Here is a 14,407-nt window from a genome sequence, read left to right on the forward strand (position 1 = left end):
TGTCACCCCTGTGGAGTGTGGAGTGTGTGTGTGTGGATGGAGTGTAGATGGTGTGGATGTGGAAGTGGTTTTGATTGGAGATGTAATTATTATTTTAACATTTGATTTTTTTTTCTATTTTTACATATTTTTCTCCCCTATTTCGTGATATCCAGTTGGCAGTTACAGTCTTGTCCCATCGCTGCAACTCCCCAAAACCCTTACAACCCCCCACCACACCACATCCAACCCCCCACCACACCTCATCCAACCCCACAGCCCATCCAACCCATCCAGCCCCCCAGCCCATCCAACTCCCCCAGCCCCCCCATCCATCCAACCCCCCAGCCTATCCAACCCCCCCACCCCATCCAACCCCCCCCAGCCCATCCAACCCCCCAGCCCATCCAACCCATCCAGCCCCCCAGCCCATCCAACCCCCCCACCCCATCCAGCCCCCCCACCCCATCCAACCCCCCAGCCCCCCAGCCCATCCAAACCCCCCAGCCCATCCAACCCCCCCACCCCATCCAACCCCCCCACCCCATCCAACCCCCCAGCCCCCCCAGCCCATCCAACCCCCCAGCCCATCCAACCCCCCCACCCCATCCAACCCCCTGCCCATCCCACCCCCCAGCCCATCCAGCCCATCCATCCAGGTAGCTCCACTATAACCAGACAGGTACCAGACAGGTAGCTCCACTAAAACCAGAAAGGTAGCAGAAAGGTAGCTCCACTATGACCAGACAGGTAGCTCCACTAAAACCAGACAGGTACCAGAGAGGTAGCTCCACTATAACCAGACAGGTACCAGACAGGTAGCTCCACTAAAACCAGACAGGTACCAGACAGGTAGCTCCACTAAAACCAGACAGGTAGCTCCACTAAAACCAGACAGGTATCAGACAGGTAGCTCCACTATAACCAGACAGGTATCAGACAGGTAGCTCCACTAAAACCAGACAGGTAGCTCCACTATAACCAGACAGGTATCAGACAGGTAGCTCCACTAAAACCAGACAGGTACCAGACAGGTAGCTCCACTAAAACCAGACAGGTACCAGGCAGGTAGCTCCACTATAACCAGACAGGTAGCTCCACTATAACCAGACAGGTATCAGACAGGTAGCTCCACTAAAACCAGACAGGTACCAGACAGGTAGCTCTACTATAACCAGACAGGTACCAGGCAGGTAGCTCCACTAAAACCAGACAGGTATCAGACAGGTAGCTCCACTATAACCAGACAGGTACCAGACAGGTAGCTCCACTAAAACCAGACAGGTACCAGACAGGTAGTTCCACTATAACCAGACAGGTAGCTCCACTAAAACCAGACAGGTACCAGACAGGTAGCTCCACTAAAACCAGACAGGTAGCTCCACTAAAACCAGACAGGTATCAGACAGGTAGCTCCACTATAACCAGACAGGTATCAGACAGGTAGCTCCACTATAACGAGACAGGTAGCTCCACTATAACCAGACAGGTATCAGACAGGTAGCTCCACTAAAACCAGACAGGTAGCTCCACTATAACCAGACAGGTATCAGACAGGTAGCTCCACTAAAACCAGACAGGTACCAGACAGGTAGCTCCACTAAAACCAGACAGGTACCAGGCAGGTAGCTCCACTATAACCAGACAGGTAGCTCCACTATAACCAGACAGGTATCAGACAGGTAGCTCCACTAAAACCAGACAGGTACCAGACAGGTAGCTCCACTATAACCAGACAGGTACCAGGCAGGTAGCTCCACTAAAACCAGACAGGTATCAGACAGGTAGCTCCACTATAACCAGACAGGTATCAGACTGGTAGCTCCACTAAAACCAGACAGGTACCAGACTGGTAGCTCCACTGTAACCAGACACGTAGCTCCACTATAATCAGACAGGTATTGGACAGGTATCTCCACTAAAACCAGACAGGTACCAGGCAGGTAGCTCCACAAAAAACAGACAGGTAGCTCCACTATAACCAGACAGGTACCAGACAGGTAGCTCCACTATAACCAGACAGGTACCAGACAGGTAGCACCACTAAAACCAGACAGGTACCAGACAGGCACCAGACAGGTAGCTCCAATATAATCAGACAGGTATTGGACAGGTATCTCCACTAAAACCAGACAGGTACCAGGCAGGTATCTCCACTATAACCAGACTGGTATCAGACAGGTATCTCCACTAAAACCAGACAGGTATCAGACTGGTAGCTCCACTAAAACCAGACAGGTACCAGACTGGTAGCTCCACTATAACCAGACAGGTACCAGACTGGTAGCTCCACTGTAACCAGACAGGTAGCTCCTATAAAAACCAGACAGGTATCTCCACTATAACCAGACAGGTGTCAGACAGGTAGCTCCACTATAACCAGACAGGTATCAGACAGGTAGCTCCACTAAAACCAGACAGGTATCTCCACTATAACCAGACAGGTATCAGACAGGTAGCTCCACAAAAAACAGACAGGTAGATCCACTATAACCAGACAGGTATTAGACAGGTAGCTCCACTAAAACCAGACAGGTACAGAAAGGTAGATCCACAAAAAACAGACAGGTAGATCCACTAAAACCAGACAGGTACCAGACAGGTAGATCCACAAAAAACAGACAGGTAGCTCCACTAAAACCAGACAGGTACCAGACAGGTAGCTCCACAAAAACCAGACAGGTAGCTCCACTATAACCAGACAGGTACCAGACAGGTAGCTCCACTAAAACCAGACAGGTACCAGAGAGGTAGCGCCACTATAACCAGACAGGTAACTCCACTATAACCAGACAGGTACCAGACAGGTAGCTCCACTATAACCAGACAGGTACCAGACATGTAGCGCCACTATAACCAGACAGGTAGCTCCACTATAACCAGACAGGTATCAGACAGGTAGATCCACTAAAACCAGACAGGTACCAGACAGGTAGCTCCACTAAAACCAGACAGGTAGCTCCACTATAACCAGACAGGTATTAGACAGGTAGCTCCACTGTAACCAGACAGGTAGCTCCACTAAAACCAGACAGGTACCAGACAGGTAGCTCCACTATAACCAGACAGGTATCAGACAGGTAGCTCCACTATAACCAGACAGGTATCAGACAGGTAGCTCCACTAAAACCAGACAGGTACCAGACAGGTAGCTCCACTAAAACCAGACAGGTACCAGACAGGTAGATCCACTATAACCAGACAGGTATCAGACAGGTAGCTCCACAAAAACCAGACAGGTAACTCCACGAAAAGCAGACAGGTACCAGACAGGTAGCTCCACTATAACCAGACAGGTACCAGACAGGTAGCTCCACTATAACCAGACAGTTATCAGACAGGTAGCTCCACAAAAAACAGACAGGTAGCTCCACTATAACCAGACAGGTACCAGACAGGTAGGTCCACTATAACCAGACAGGTATCAGACAGGTAGCTCCACTAAAACCAGACAGGTACCAGACAGGTAGCTCCACTATAACCAGACAGGTACCAGACAGGTAGCACCACTAAAACCAGACAGGTACCAGACAGGTAGCACCACTATAACCAGACAGGTAGCTCCACTAAAACCAGACAGGTACCAGACAGGTAGCTCCACAAAAAACAGACAGGTAGCTCCACTATAACCAGACAGGTACCAGACAGGTAGCTCCACTATAACCAGACAGGTATTAGACAGGTAGCTCCACTAAATCCAGACAGGTACCAGACAGGTAGCTCCACTATAACCAGACAGGTACCAGACAGGTAGCTCCACTATAACCAGACAGGTATCAGACAGGTAGCACCACTAAAACCAGACAGGTACCAGACAGGTAGCTCCACTATAACCAGACAGGTATTAGACAGGTAGCTCCACTAAATCCAGACAGGTACCAGACAGGTAGCTCCACTATAACCAGACAGGTACCAGACAGGTAGCTCCACTATAACCAGACAGGTATCAGACAGGTAGCTCCACTATAACCAGACAGGTAGCTCCACTATAACCAGACAGGTACCAGACAGGTAGGTCCACTAAAACCAGACAGGTACCAGACAGGTAGCTCCACTATAACCAGACATGTATTAGACAGGTAGCTCCACTGTAACCAGACAGGTAGCTCCACTATAACCAGACAGGTACCAGACAGGTAGCTCCACTAAAACCAGACAGGTACCAGGCAGGTAGCTCCATTATAACCAGACAGGTAGCTCCACTAAAACCAGACAGGTACCAGACAGGTAGCTCCACTAAAACCAGACAGGTAGCTCCACTAAAACCAGACAGGTACCAGGCAGGAAGCTCCATTATAACCAGACAGGTAGCTCCACTAAAACCAGACAGGTACCAGACAGGTAGCTCCACTAAAACCAGACAGGTAGCTCCACTAAAACCAGACAGGTACCAGGCAGGTAGCTCCACTAAAACCAGACAGGTAGCTCCACTAAAACCAGACAGGTATCAGACAGGTAGCTCCACTAAAACCAGACAGGTATCAGGCAGGAAGCTCCACTAAAACCAGACAGGTACCAGGCAGGAAGCTCCATTATAACTATTTCTCCACTGTATCTTAGCAAATGTATAAAAAAAACTAAAACTTAAATATTTCATTTACATAAGTATTCAGACCCTTTGCTATGAGACTCAAAATTGAGCTCAGGTGCATCCTGTGTCCAATGATCATCCTTGAGATGTTTCTACAACTTGATTGGAGTCCACCTGTGGTTAATTATATTGATTGGATATGATTTGGAAAGGCACACACCTCTATATAAGGTCCCACAGTTGACAGTGCATGTCAAAGCAAAAACCAAACCATGAGGTCGAAGGAAAATTGTCAGTAGAGCTCCGAGACAGGATTGTGTCGAGGCACAGATCTGGGGAAGGGTACCAAAAACTCTATGCAGCATTGAAGGTCCCCAAGAACAGTGGCCTCCATCATTATTAAATGGAAGAAGTTTGGAACCACCAAGACTCTTCCTAGAGCTGGCCGACTGGCCTAATGGAACAATCGGTGGAGAAGAACCTTGGTCAGGGAGGTGACCAAGAACACGTTGGTCACTCTGACAGAGCTCCAGAGTTCCTCTGTGGAGATGGGAGAACCTTCCAGAAAGACAACCATCTCTGCAGCACTCCACCAATCAGACTTGGTGGAGTGCTGGTCGGATTCACGTTTATCATCTAAGGAATGAGCGTTACACCGAGGCCTGTACTCTGGAGCGGGATCGATTTGGAGGTGGAGGGTCCGTCATGGTCTGGGGCGGTGTGTCACAGCATCAATGGACTGAGCTTGTTGTCATTGCAGGCAATCTAAACGCTGTGCGTTACAGGGAAGACATCCTCCTCCCTCATGTGGTACCCTTCCTGCAGGCTCATCCTGACATGACCCTCCAGCATGACAATGCCACCAGCCATACTGCTCGTTCTGTGCGTGATTTCCTGCAAGACAAGAATGGCAGTGTTCTGCCATGGCCAGCGAAGAGCCCGGATCTCAATCCCATTGAGCACGTCTGGGACCTGTTGGATCGGAGGGTGAGGGCTAGGGCCATTCCCCCCAGAAATGTCCGGGAACTTGGTGGAAGAGTGGGGTAACATCTCACAGCAAGAACTAACAAATCTGGTGTAGTCCATGATGAGGAGATGCACTGCAGTACTTAATGCAGATGACGGTGTTTAGAGCGTTGGGCCAGTAACCGAAAGGTTGCTAGATCAAATCCCCGAGCTGACAAGTTAAAAATATGTTGTTCTGCCCCTGAACAAGACAGTTAACCCACTGTTCCAAGGCCGTCATTATAAATAAGAATTTGTTCTGACTTGCCTAGTTAAATAAAGGTTAAAATACTGTTACTTTTGATTTTGACGCTCCCCCCCCCTTATTCAGCGAAACGTTATTCAATTTCTGTTAGTCACATATCTGTGGAACTTGTTAAATTTATGTCTCAGTTGTTGAATCTTGTTATGTTCATACAAAATATTTACACATGTTAAGTTTGCTGAAAATAAACGCAGTAGACAGTGAGAGGACGCAGTAGACAGTGAGTTTAGGTCCTGGATGGCAGGAAGCTTGGCCCCAGTGATGTTCTCTCTCTACTCTCTCTCTCTGTCTCTCTCTATCTATCTCTCTATCTATCTCTCTCCATCTCTCTCTCTCTGCATCATCTCCACAATGTTATCTGTTGTGGAAGGGCTGCATATGTTTAAATAACGCTCGCTAAGTAAAACAAATGTCTCTATTACCGAACAGAACGATGACAAAAAGTTTCTTGGAGAAAGTTGCTCAATTATTTAAGGGCTCAGACAATTAAATTGTGCCGTGAGAGTTTAGCATTATCCCAACCAATGAAAGGTTTAGCATAGCAGTGGGTACTTGTCGTAGCTGGATCCTGCAGTTTGCCACTTTGAGTTTTCAGGGTCCTAACTTTATTTAGTTTTTTCTCTAATTACCCCTCCCATAGACACACATACACACCACTCTCTCACCACCACATACACACACACACACACTCATTGATATACACACGCACACACACACCTGCCCACCCTCCAACCTACACTCCTCCCAACTCCTACTCAGTAACAGACCCTGACTCTCTCTCTCTCTCTCTCTCCCTCTCTCCCTCTCTCTCTCCCTCTCTCCCTCTCCCTCTCTCTCTCCCTCCCCAGCGTTCCGCCACAATGAGTGTCCAGACCCGGGGGTTCCAGTGAATGGGAAGAGGTTTGGTGAGAACCTCCAGCTGGGCAGCTCCATCTCCTTCCTGTGTGAGGAGGGCTTTGTGAAGACCCATGGCTCTCAGACTGTCTCCTGTATCCTGAAGGATGGAAACGTGGTCTGGGACAACGCTGTGCCACGCTGTGAAGGTGAGAGGAGAGGAATGGAGGTTTTTTTCTGTCTGGCTCTTATCTTTTCATCTATCTGTCCTTCTATCTCTCTTTCCTCCATTTTCTTCCCACGCTGTGAAGGTGACAGCAGACGTTCCTCATCATCTTTCTTTTTTTTTAATATATATATTTGTCTCTATTTACGTTTAACATTTGAGTCATTTAGCAAACGTTTTTATCCAGAGCAAATTACAATTATTGCGTTAATCTTAAATAGGTAAGTGAGACTACAACATATCACAATTGTATCAACTACATTTTCCCTTAATTAACAGAGTATTTACCAGCATAGTCAGTTTTAGTGGGAAAAGACAAGTGCCTTTTTTGGGGGGGGGCAGAGAGGGGGGGGGTGCAGAGGGGGGTTCAGCTGAAAATCTGTCAGACATTGTGAGAGCTGCTGCTACAGCTCTTTTCCTTCCCTATCATTGTGCAACAATTCTAAATCCAATTTCGTGTTAAAAAAAAACTAAAAAAAACCAGTTTTGATGGCCACGATTAAAAAAGAGCTACTCATTATTTCTCAACTGGTAATTGAAGCGTTCTTCCCCGTTCACCGTTGAAGTGGATAGTTGTAGGCAGGCTGTAGTGCATCACAGACCACATTTGCAATGAGCTGGAGTCAATAGCCTATGCATTTTTTGAAAAATTACTTCATTGTTTGAAACCGGAACATTTTACTTCATATTATGAGGACTGTCTTACCTTGCTTCAAAATAGCCTATTTCTCACTATCCTATTTCTCACTAGTATATTTCTAGCTAGCCTATTTCTCTCTAGCCTATTTCTAGCTAGCCTATTTCTAGCTAGCCTATTTCGCTCTAGCCTATTTCTAGCTAGCCTGTTTCTCACTAGCCTGTTTCTCACTAGCCTATTTCTCTCTAGTATATTTATAGCTAGCCTGTTTCTCACTAGCCTATTTCTCTCTAGTATATTTATAGCTAGCCTATTTCTCTCTAGTATATTTATAGCTAGCCTATTTCTAGCTAGCCTATTTCTAACTAGCCTATTTCTAGCTAGCCTGTTTCTCACTAGCCTATTTCTCTCTAGTATATTTATAGCTAGCCTATTTCTCTCTAGTTTATTTATAGCTAGCCTATTTCTCTCAAGTTCTATTGGTTTTCAAATCAACTTTCTTTCATTGTCTAGTAGCTAAAGACACAGTCATATTATCAACCCATGCTAGTTGATGATAATCCTAGTCATATTATCAACCCATGCTAGATGATGATAATCCTAGTCATATTATCAACCTGTGCTAGTTGATGATAATCCTAGTCATATTATCAACCCATGCTAGATGATGATAATCCTAGACATATTATCAACCCGTGCTAGTTGATGATAATCCTAGTCATATTAGCATCCCATGCTAGTTAATGATAATCCTAGTCATATTAGCATTCCATGCTAGTTGATGATAATCCTAGTCATATTAGCAACCCATGCTAGTTGATGATAATCCTAGTCATATTAGCTTTCCATGCTAGTTGATGATAATCCTAGTCATATTAGCAACCCATGCTAGTTGATGATAATCCTAGTCATATTAGCAACCCATGCTAGTTGATGTTAATCCTAGTCATATTAGCAACCCATGCTAGTTGTTGCATCTTTAGATCTTAATGTATGATGGATATTTAAATCTCTGTCACATGAAACCCCTCACTTGTGCGGTCCGCTTATGACAACAGTGTTTACCAAATAGTCCCGCACGTAGCCTACTGCGTTGTGCACATTGTTGCGCTTATAAAGTGAAGATTTTTTTTTGTTTATCATCATTTTAAGCTAAACGTTCTGATCTGTTGCATCCGCCTCATTGCTTTTTAAAGTTGTAAGAATTTGAATTTGAAATGGTTTGGAATAGGCTATTTCTTTCTCGCATAGAATGACAAGCTGACTAATAGAATGGGTTAACTTTTCTATCATGGGGCAATAGTAGATTGACATAGGCTAGTGGTTTTACGGTTCGATACTTTTGGCTGAGGAAAAGTAAATGTGGAAAGCTATTCTAACATCTTCAAAGTGTGCATCGGGAATTTGGTAAGAAGGAAATACGTTGTTGCATCCTCGAGTTGCATGTTCTGTTCATGTTCATGGACACTTTAATATACCCAAGAATATTAAAGTGTCCTTTTACTGGCTCAGCCTGTTATCAAACCTTAGTAAACTTTTAAAAAATATTGTGTTTGACCAGATACAATGCTAGTTTACAGAAAACAAATTGACATCAAACATTCAGCTCGCTTATAGGGAAGGATATTCAACAAGCACAGCATTTATACAGATGTGACTCACTTCAGGAAACTAGGTGTATGTCGCACATCACTACTTCACAGGTGAGCTATTTGAACGTAAACAATTTTTTTAAATCAAAATGCGTTTTTTTTTCTTCTGAGAAATGCCTTCTGGAACATGTGAACAATCATGTGCCTTAATTACGAACTTGTATGCCATCTGTAAATATGAAAACAATTGCTAAATTACGAACACAGTTGGTTTAGCCACAGAAAAAGTCAGGAACCTTCCCGCTAGCCATGATTGGATGAGATAATGGGTGGGCTGGATATGCTGAGAGATGAGTTTGGATTGGTCTGCCATGTAGTACGCTTCTGTCTATAATATGAGCTGGTCAGTATGTGTAGGTAATCCTTTCTAACACAGCTTTTTTATATATAATTCACGTAGTAGAACTGCAAAAGTGTTGTTATTCACTTTTGAAGTCCGTGGAATGCGCGGTGGAATTAAAGTATGATAGCTAAGGAGATGGAGAAAAACTCTGTCGTTTTGATTGCAAATATGCAGACGGTCGAAAAGAGAACACAGAGACAGCTGTTGAATAAAACACCTGTCTCCGGATTACATCTTCAAACTGAAGGGTAACCATGGCATCTGTGACAGAGAGGGAGAAGCGTCCATCCAGATAGTCTAGCTAGCTCCATTGTCAGATATTACACGTTTCTAATTTTGTCAGAAAGTTGTTTTCATTTCAAGTTAAAGTGTACCGTTACCTAGCTAGCTAAAGTTACATGTATGATCTGTGTAGTAATATTATTCGTATCTCAGAGCCATTTGCATTGCCAGTTATAACCTAGCTAGCTAACATTGAACCTGTATAGCTACTTGCTAGCTAGCTATTTGTCTAAACAAAAAGACTCCGCTACATGAGTAACAATTTCAATAGAACGTTCATGATGTCACTGCTACAACTGTCAATAGATGTAGCTCATAAATTCACTCTGGCTATTTACTCTGATTTCAGAGCACTCGTCTGAGTGTGCCAGAGTGCAGAATAACTGACGAATTTACGAACAGTTAACACTCGTTCAATATGGCCCGGTGTCAGTAAACGTTGGCAAAAAAGCATAATTAAATTGTTGCCAGCAGCACAGTTACAGTCACCAACGCTCTGGATAACATGAAGACAGCCTAATGAGCTCTGCTAGGGCGAGTAAAATTGTCAAAGTGAGCTGTTCCCTCATTTGTGTCTGGAAGTAGCTAGCAAGCTAGCCAACATTAGCCAGTTAGCTTGGGTGCTTGACTGCTGTTGTTAGGTCAGAATGTTCAGATCAACCCTACTCCTTGGCCAGAGCGTCCAGTGTGCTCTCCGAACGCTCCGAGAGCGAAACGCTCTAAATTTACAAAGGGACAATCTGACAATGCTCTGAGTTTACAGTCGCCCAGAGCACACTCTGGCACTCCAGATTGAATTTAGGAACCCACCCATAGTATAAACCAGCCTTTAGTCTTGAAATCTTTGGTTGTTTAGTGCATGGCCTCACATGTGAATCATTAATGAGATGGGTGGGGCTAAAGCTTAAGAGGGTATGAACGATCCTGAATGGGTGGAGACAAAGAAGAGCTCTCAAGTTGCTACCAAAACATTCAAATGCCATTTTCTCAAAAAGTGAGATTACAAGTTTAACAATTTTCAAAGCTGAATTACTTTCCCATTGTTCCTCATCTCCAGTGTACGATATACCATTTTCTAGGTTTGAGTCTCTACTTTTATCCAACGTAAAAAAAATTAAAAAAAAACATTTCAAATTTTGCTACATAAAACCGGATCGAGCCAGTGGGACACAAATGACTGATGAATCTGGAACGAATCACTGGTTAGGGGACAATTTGTAGATTACTCTGGTAATAATCACTGGTTAGAAGACAATTTGAAGAATAACCTGGGACTAATCACTGGTGAAAGGACAAATTATTGAAGAATTTGGTATTAATCACAGGTTAGGTGACAACTTGTAGAATAATCTGGGAATAATCACCAGTTATAGAAGACACCCAGACACCATTTTGATTCAAGTGGAACGCAATATATATTTTTTGGTGGTGAAAATGTACGTATTTATTTATTTTTATTTATTTAACAAGTTTGTGGCGCAGCCGAGTGCATTATATTGTAACATAACATATTAAATATAAAATAACAAAATAATTCTAAATTGTAATACAGTATACGACAATAGTAAATGTAGCACACGCGCACATTATTACTATAATTACATATATTTCTTCCTTCCTTAACCATGGAGAGAGTTTTAAAATGCTCCTAAGAACAATTTAACCAGACACCCTACTAGAGTGTCTACAGGGTCTGCACAGCAGGTTGAATTTTGGCGTCCCTACTTAGAGTGAATGCATATCTAATATAGCAAGCTAGCCAGGCGCAAGCGTTAGCGCTCCTCCTAACAGTCAATGCATATCTAATATGATGCTACTAGCGTTAGCGCTCCTCCTGAGAGTCAATGCAAATCTAATATGATGCTACTAGCGTTAGCGCTCCTCCTGAGAGTCAATAAATATCTAATATGATGCTACTAGCGTTAGCGCTCCTCCGTAAGGGTCTCATCAGGCTTTTCGTTCATGCTAATTGAAGTGGGGCATTACAGATGTCCCCTCTTTGTCATTGAGAGCTGCTTGAGCCTTATCTAGAGTCCTCCTGAGACCGTCTATCCAGGAGCAGCATTGTGGCGTAAAGTCTTTAACTGGTTTCAATCACAAGAGAAGACGACATACGATCACAACGCTTCGGTGCAGTGTTGTGGAATGGGTCTGGGTTATGCGTCATGCTTAATAGACAGAATCATAGTCAAAATCATAATCAGCCTCATTCGCATGTCATTGGTTAGGATGTTGGAGCTTGTGTGTTATATACAGTGGGGAAAAAAGTATTTAGTCAGCCACCAATTGTGCAAGTTCTCCCACTTAAAAAGATGAGAGAGGCCTGTAATTTTCATCATAGGTACACGTCAACAATGACAGACAAAATGAGAAAAAAAATCCAGAAAATCACATTGTAGGATTTTTAATGAATTTATTTGCAAATTATGGTGGAAAATAAGTATTTGGTCAATAACAAAAGTTTATCTCAATACTTTGTTATATACCCTTTGTTGGCAATGACACAGGTCAAACGTTTTCTGTAAGTCTTCACAAGGTTTTCACACACTGTTGCTGGTATTTTGGCCCATTCCTCCATGCAGATCTCCTCTAGAGCAGTGATGTTTTGGGGCTGTCGCTGGGCAACACGGACTTTCAACTCCCTCCAAAGATTTTCTATAGGGTTGAGATCTGGAGACTGGCTAGGCCACTCCAGGACCTTGAAATGCTTCTTACGAAGCCACTCCTTCATTGCCCGGGCGGTGTGTTTGGGATCATTGTCATGCTGAAAGACCCAGCCACATTTCATCTTCAATGCCCTTGCTGATGGAAGGGGGTTTTCACTCAAAATCTCACAATACATGGCCCCATTCATTCTTTCCTTTACACGGATCAGTCGTCCTGGTCCTTTTGCAGAAAAACAGCCCCAAAGCATGATGTTTCCACCCCCATGCTTCACAGTAGGTATGGTGTTCTTTGGATGCAACTCAGCATTCTTTGTCCTCCAAACACGACGAGTTGAGATTTTACCAAAAAGTTATATTTTGGTTTCATCTGACCATATGACATTCTCCCAATCCTCTTCTGGATCATCCAAATGCTCTCTAGCAAACTTCAGACGGGCCTGGACATGTACTGGCTTAAGCAGGGGGACACGTCTGGCACTGCAGGATTTGAGTCCCTGGTGGCATAGTGTGTTACTGATGGTAGGCTTTGTTACTTTGGTCCCAGCTCTCTGCAGGTCATTCACTAGGTCCCCCCGTGTGGTTCTGGGATTTTTGCTCACCGTTCTTGTGATCATTTTGACCCCACGGGTGAGATCTTGCGTGGAGCCCCAGATCGAGGGAGATTATCAGTGGTCTTGTATGTCTTCCATTTCCTAATAATTGCTCCCACAGTTGATTTCTTCAAACCAAGCTGCTTACCTATTGCAGATTCAGTCTTCCCAGCCTGGTGCAGGTCTACAATTTTGTTTCTGGTGTCCTTTGACAGCTCTTTGGTCTTGGCCATAGTGGAGTTTGGAGTGTGACTGTTTGAGGTTGTGGACAGGTGTCTTTTATACTGATAACAAGTTCAAACAGGTGCCATTAATACAGGTAACAAGTGGAGGACAGAGGAGCCTCTTAAAGAAGAAGTTACAGGTCTGTGAGAGCCAGAAATTGTGCTTGTTTGTAGGTGACCAAATACTTATTTTCCACCATAATTTGCAAATAAATTCATTAAAAATCCTACAATGTGATTTTCTGGATTTTTTTTCCTAATTTTGTCTGTCATAGTTGACGTGTACCTATGACGAAAATTACAGGCCTCTCTCATCTTTTTAAGTGGGAGAACTTGCACAATTGGTGGCTGACTAAATACTTTTTTCCCCCACTGTATATATATATATATATATATATATATATATATGAGAGAGAGAGAAGGAGAGAAAGAAACAGAGAGAAGGAGAGAAAGAAACGGAGAGAAGGAGAGAAAGAAATGCAGAAAGAAACGGAGAGGAGAGAAAGAAATGCAGAAAGAAACGGAGAGGAGAGAAAGAAATGGAGAAAGAAACGGAGAGAAGGAGAGAAGGAGAGAAAGAAACTGAGAGAAGGAGGAAGGAGAGAAAGAAACGGAGAGAATGAGAGTAGGAGAGAAGGAGAGAAAGAGAGAAAGAAACGGAGAGAAGGAAACGGAGAGAAGGAGAGAAGGAAACGGAGAGAAAGAAACGGAGTAAAGGAAATTGAGAGAAAGAAATGGAGAGAAGGAGAGAAGGAAACGGAGAGAAGGAGAGAAGGAAACGGAGAGAAGGAGAGAAGGAAACGGAGAGAAGGAGAGAAGGAGAGAAAGAAACGGAGAGAAGGAGAGAAAGAGAGAAAGAAACAGAGAGAAGGAGAGAAGGAGAGAAAGAAACAGAGAGAAGGAGGAAGGAGAGAAAGAAACGGAGAGAAGGAGAGAAGGAAACGGAGAGAAGGAGAGAAGGAGAGAAGGAAACGGAGAGAATGAGAGAAGGAAACGGAGAGAAGGAGAGAAGGAGAGAAGGAAACGGAGAGAATGAGTGAACGAAACGGAGAGAAAGAAATGGAGAGAAGGAGAGAAAGAAACAGAGAGATAGAGAGAGAGAAACAGGGAGATAGAGAGAGAGAAACAGGGAGATAGAGGAGAGTTCATACAGACAGTTCATACAGACAGACA

The 14,407-nt window shown here is 44.1% G+C and overlaps 1 protein-coding gene across 1 annotated transcript in view; it reads left to right on the forward strand.

The window, feature by feature from the left end:
- The window catches only part of csmd2 (CUB and Sushi multiple domains 2), a 776,204-nt gene that overhangs the window by 442,867 nt on the left and 318,930 nt on the right, over positions 1 to 14,407 (forward strand). The window contains exon 16 of the mRNA XM_045695078.1: positions 6,629 to 6,823. Coding sequence (XP_045551034.1) covers positions 6,629 to 6,823 — 195 coding nt within the window. The remainder of the gene's footprint in view (positions 1 to 6,628; positions 6,824 to 14,407) is intronic.

Source organism: Salmo salar, chromosome ssa14 (assembly GCF_905237065.1).
Source record: "Salmo salar chromosome ssa14, Ssal_v3.1, whole genome shotgun sequence".
Lineage (NCBI taxonomy): Eukaryota > Metazoa > Chordata > Actinopteri > Salmoniformes > Salmonidae > Salmo > Salmo salar.